The 5,779-nt window shown below is 56.8% G+C and overlaps 1 protein-coding gene across 1 annotated transcript in view; it reads right to left on the bottom strand.

Moving 5' to 3' along the window:
- The window catches only part of BRPF1 (bromodomain and PHD finger containing, 1), a gene marked incomplete at both ends in the record, with an annotated part of 10,346 nt that overhangs the window by 1,984 nt on the left and 2,583 nt on the right, over window positions 1-5,779 (bottom strand). Inside the window, 5 exons of the mRNA XM_009874274.1 lie at window positions 3-312; window positions 690-1,002; window positions 1,939-2,067; window positions 2,406-2,537; window positions 3,590-3,746. Coding sequence (XP_009872576.1) covers window positions 3-312; window positions 690-1,002; window positions 1,939-2,067; window positions 2,406-2,537; window positions 3,590-3,746 — 1,041 coding nt within the window. The remainder of the gene's footprint in view (window positions 1-2; window positions 313-689; window positions 1,003-1,938; window positions 2,068-2,405; window positions 2,538-3,589; window positions 3,747-5,779) is intronic.

Raw genomic sequence — 5,779 nt, 5'->3', positions numbered from 1 at the left:
TGCCGGTCTCCTGGCTGCTGCTCTCCTCCGCGGCGCTGTCTGTCTGCGGGTCCTTCTCGCAGGGATTGTGGGACTGCAGGACTCCCCTGGCAGAGGAGCTGTGCCGCTCCAGCCCGTCTCGGCCCAAGTCCCGTGGGTGAGCGAGTTTTCGCCGTAGGACTGTGATCTCCTTCTTGATCATCTTGGCCCGGCGGGACCGTCCTATGCTCTGCTTGCCAGCGTTGACCTCATCCAGCCGCTCCAGCAGGATCTTTAGCTGCTCCTCCAAGGGCAGGTGCTTCTGATTCTCTGAGAGCAGTAACCGGACATCTTCTGGGGGAAGAAAGAGGAGCAGATGGATGAAAGAAACCGGGAACTCTTTGGAGCTCCTCTGCCTGAAAGGGCACGGGGCATTCCCCGCAGGAGGGAAGTAGCCGACATGGTACCAGCCCCCTGCTCTGACCGAGAGAAGAATGAGGGACCAAGGGACCGGCAGGACACACAGACAAGCCACCACCTAGAACCAACCTGATTGGGCCGATCGGTATGTGGCCAGCAAACTCCCCCCCTCTCTGGGGGGCAGGCATGCACAGAGGGTGTCCAGCTGAACCCATGGGAGGCAGCTTGAAAAGACCCACAGGTGCCCTGACTCAGCCCAGGCTTTATCTCTGAGCAGCCCTCACACCCCGGGACAGGGGACGAGTACCCACCATCCTCGATGTCTTGGACCTGAGCCTCTTCCACTGTTACACAGTGGGGGAAGTGCATGCCTGTCTCAAAGTCAATGCCCATCTTCTCTGCCTGCCGGCGAGCCTGCCGGAGAACGGCACCTCCCTGCTCCCGCAGACGAATGGCTGCCCGGTAGAAGATTGTGTCTTTGGCATTGTATTTCAAACAGTTGTTGATAATCAGGTTGAAATCCTCCTCAAAGTCGTCGAAATTCAGATAGCGATAGGCTTCCAGGTTTTGTTTCATTGTCTGAAAATCCATCGGCTTCTTGATGTGATCCAGGTAGTCTGGGACCTGCACGAGGGAAGAGCCAGAGCTAAGAGCCCAGGAGCCGTCAGTTAGCATTACCTGCTCCAAGAAAACAGTCGTTAGAGGAATCAGGTATCGCTCCCTGAGTTTTGCCCAAATGCACATCGGGGAATGCCGTCTGCTTTTGCAGCTTGAGGAACAGTAACGCCTCCGGACTAGGGAGCCCATGTGCTGTGCTCAACCTGTTAGAGCAGATACGCACTCGGAAGCAATTTTACGGTTCCAGCGTGCATGCCAGCATCCCGTGCTCTCGTCCTGTCTGCGTGCGGCTGGAATCCAGTATGATACACGGGTGTTCCCCGGGGAGGAAGCCTCAAGTGCAGCCCCCGGGGGTCAGGGCTAGTGCAGACAGGTGGAACCGAGCCCTCTGGGTGGCAGCAATGGCTGCAGGTGGCACTGCGCAGCCTTTCTCCCCAGCTCTGCTGACACCTCCATGCCGACCTGCTGCTAGAGCCGTGCGGAGCCAGCACAGCCCTCTCCCACCACCCCAGGCGGGGACTCAGTGGTCTCAATAATCATTTCCCTTGCCCCTGGCAGTGACAGTCTGGGGGTCAAACCTGTTTCTGTGCTGTGCTCGGTCTGTCATCTAACAGAGGCCTTCACCAGGTGACGGGTAAGAGTGTGCCACCTGCCAAGGGCCAGCATTCCGCTCTCCCAGTGGGAATCCCCAACTGCTTGCAGACACCAGGGAGTCACCAGCCACACACACAGAGGAAGAGCCCATGTTCTGCATTCAGCCCACCCAGGAGGGGCATCGCTGCACCCCTGCCTCAGGAGAGTGGCACTGGGATGTGGGAGGCAGCACTAGGGGAGCTGCTGGACCAGAGCATGCCCTGGGCAGCCCTTGGCACAAGCAAGGGACAAGTTTGGGTGAAGTAGAAATCTGGGGGAGGGGGTTCTTACTTCGTAGATTTCTGTTACCTCAGACAGAGGGACCGGCTCGCTGAAGATGTTGCCTGTGTCTTTCTCCTGCAGCTGCTCAAGTGTCTTGCGGAGGAGGATGAGGAAGGGGGTCAGCTGCATTTCCAGTGCCACCTGCTGCACTTTGATCTGAAACAGAGGAACAGAGCGGGGCTGAGCCCCCTGCCTGGCAGTCGGGCAGAGGGGACAGTCCCCAGAGAACAGCGGAGCAGTCCGGCAGGACAGCGACACCTCTCCCTGTGCGAGGGGCAGGGGCTGCACCTCACCAGGGGAGTGGAGGCGTTAACAGCGGCTCCAGCTCCCGCACGTCCCACCTCAGCCTTGCCGAGCAGCCCCCTCTGCTTAGAGCCACCGGGGCAGGGCGCAACACAGCAGAGGGGACCCTGGCACACGCCCCATGGCACTCGAGAGAGCCCACGCTCACGCCCACCCCAGCAGCTCCCCAAGGAGGGGCAAACAATCATTACCGTCTCTCTCTTGAGCTTCTCCCGCTTGCGTATCAGCTCCACCAGCAAGCGTGCACGCTCTAGGTCATGGCGGAGGCGCTGCCATGACTTCAGCTGCTCCTTCAGGGCCCAGTTCTTATCCTCAGTGTCTCTCTGCAGGAACATCAGAGACCATGAGCCGATAGGAGATGTGTTCCCATCTCCACTTTTCTGACCGTGTGCTTGGGCTCTTCCCTGGCAGAGGGAACCAGCATGCCTGACCTGCTGGTTCAGGAAAGGTTCTGGTTCCCTCATTATAATATAGGTGGGTGACTCAGAAACAGTCTGACCTCTGGCCAGAGCTTAATGCCTGCCCCTTGGTCACCAAGCCCTTAGGACACCAGGAGGTGGACATCCCGAGCCTCTGGAAATACTCTTCCTAATCCTCCTGGGCAACAGGGTGAAAAGGGAACGTGGCTCTGGTTGCTTTTGCTTCTGGAGCACCAAAAAAGCTGACTTTTATTCTGCCATAGCCAAAGATGAGCAGAAGTAATCTCAAGTCTTCTGCAGCAAATGAAAATGAGAGGAGGAAAAGGCAGGAGAAACCTCTGTCTGGTCAGTCTTCAAAAGGCTCAGAAAGAAAGATTTAGAGCTCAGACAGGGAGTCAGAAAAAAAAGCTTCCCCTCTGGCATGAGAGACTTCACATCTGTGAAGCGCTGACTAAGGGCTAAGGCAGACAGTGAGCTGGAAGCAGCACCCACAGGGAGTGCTCCTGGAGCAGTTTCAGAAACTGAAAGCGAGACCTTGGTTCCTCCCAGACTGTTTCTGGAGATCTCCAGCCCTCTCTCTCGACACTCGCTGACAGAGCAGCCTCAGACTACAGCCATTTCCGATATGTCTGCCATTGCCACTGGCTAAGCACGGGCATGAGGAAGGAGCAAACTTCTGCGCAGCGGCATGAGAGGGCAGGATTCCCTTCCCCTGGCAGGCTGCCAACAGCGTCGCTGCCTGGCAAATCACCACATGCCACGAGCAGAAGACCAGGTAAAGCAGCAAAAGCAGCTGGGGTTGCCTTTTCCTCACCCAGGAGCTCATAGCCCTGGCCCTGCTTCCGCGCCCACAGGCACCGCGTGCAGCAAAGCCTCTGAGCCCACAGCTCTGACGGCTCAGGAAGCACGTGCGTGCAGCCAGGATTCCCCACAGAACCCCAATGAGATGCCCTTACCTGGTCACAGTTTCTTTGCGACTGCAAGTGTGTCTGAAGGCGGCGGAGCAGAGGGACACCGTTGCGGGACTGTCTCTTCAAAGTCCAGTAGCTATGCAGCCTCTGCATGAACTGGCTCTTCCTCTGGATGGTTAAACGGTTTGTAATCTTACTGAGCCTGAAGGAAGGAGAGGAACCACAGGTTGCATCAACAAGACAAGTCTGGCTGCTGCAAGAGAAGCCCTGGCTGGGGGGATGCAGGAGCAAGGCCCTTTCCCATGGCACGAATTTCTGTAACATCAAGTTGTGCAGGGCAGCTGCCCTCCTGAGTCAGCCACAACCAAGGGTCCTAGGAAACATCCAGCCTTGCCTTTCCAAAATGGGCTCTTCCTTTCTTCTTCTTGCCAACTTTCAAAACTTTCCCAAAAGCCTGGGACAGGCTGCCACAGGTCGAGGTACAACACAGCTGCATCAGGGGCCAGACCTTTAGCAGCTCCCAGAGCCCCCGAGATCACAAGCATTACAGCGCTGCTATGCCCAAACTGTTATTTCCCCGGCTGAGGGCCACTCACGATGACCAAGGCCCTGCCCACATGTTACCAGACAAATTCGAGCCCCAGGGAGCCCATAAGTTGACCAAACCTGGTAAAGCATGAGGACAAGACAGAAGGCATCAGTACAGGACTACCCTCAACAGCCCAAAACGTCACAAAAGGGATTTTCCTACTCTCTACAATAGCAGAAAACCTGGAGGGGCTGGGACAGCCTCGTTCAGCAAAGCCAGACGGAGATGCTGTGCCAACAGGGAGCCGGAGGGGCAAACCCCCGGCATCTCCACATCTCAGAGGGAGAGCTCTTCGCAGGGGATGACCTGACCTGCATTCAGCTGTGCTGAAGAGCATGGCGAGAGCAGCCTTGTGTGCCATCGCTGGCCAAGCACAGCTCCCACAGGAAGACACTTGGCATTCTGGCAACAGCCCTTGAAGAATAATTAATCCCAACAGGAAGGCCTGGGGAGAGGTTAACAGCTTCTAGCTCAGTGTGGGTTTTGCTGCGAGTGCAATGAGAGCAGCAAGAGCCTACAAACCACCTGCCAACGTGTCTGCACATAAGAAAAGAGGCTCCGGCTACAGATCAAGCCCCGCGTCAGCAAAAACATAAGGTTAGGACACAAACAGACCGTGGCTAAAAGCCAGCAGCCTTGTGGCAAAGACCTGCCTCCGCAAGTCCCCAGCGTGCCACTCAGAGTGCAAAACCTCTGCACACTCCCCTCCAGCCACAGAGGGGATAGTGCCAAGGGCCTGCAGGGAAGCAGCGGTCCCACATCCCTGCGCTGTCACAGCCGTGCTTGGCATGCACGGCACCCAGATGTCAGGGGTTACACCCCAGCACAGTTCTCACTGTGGGGAGAGGGAGAGCTCAGCAGCTCAGGGATGGTGGCTCACAACCATGAAGGCAAACACTTCCATGCCCAACCTGTGCTTCAATCGTGCGGCACCTCCTGCAGGGTGATGGCAAGATCCAAAACCATTCTAAGATGCATCCTTTTACATGCTGCCGAGGACACTTGGCGTTATAAACTACGTTGACAAATTCTGGCATACCATTCTAAGATGCATCCTTTTACATGCTGCTGAGGACACTTGGCGTTATAAACTATGTTGACAAATTCTGGCAAAGCTCTTGGATGTGCTTGTTTCGGGATTGGCACGCCAGCCCAACAAGCAAACCAGAGCAAGATGCACGGTGGATACACAGGTAAGTCCCTGTGAGCCCTCGGAGACGGGCACGACAGAATCACAACCCCCGGCAAGGCTTTGAGCACGATCCCAACAGCGCCAGTGCTGCCCTCCTGCTGCAATGCCAATCTCAGCCACTGTCAGAGCCTCAGCTTGGGCACAGAACACCCAGGAAACCCAGCAAGGGGTAAGTGGCTGCTGAGACGGATGAGCCGTGCTCAGCAGGGCACAGGGATCCCAATACAAGACCTCGGATCCAGAGCCAAAACAACCCCCGGGCTTAGCCCATTTCCCAGGCCTGAATCTCTCCCACACTTCCCTCTTTTCCCCAGCACAGCCACAGGAGAAAACAAATCTCGGCAAAAAGGAGAGCAGTCCCCACCTCCCTCCCTGCTTTATTCCAGCGCCTGAGGTCAGCACAACAGGAAAGGAGCGCTGGGAACCCCCAGCTGCTTCCTGACACGTCCAGCCA

The sequence above is a fragment of the Apaloderma vittatum genome, unplaced genomic scaffold (assembly GCF_000703405.1).
Source record: "Apaloderma vittatum isolate BGI_N311 unplaced genomic scaffold, ASM70340v1 scaffold13470, whole genome shotgun sequence".
NCBI lineage: Eukaryota > Metazoa > Chordata > Aves > Trogoniformes > Trogonidae > Apaloderma > Apaloderma vittatum.
Note: the sequence above shows the minus strand (reverse complement) of the source record. Positions and strands in the feature narration are given on the sequence as shown.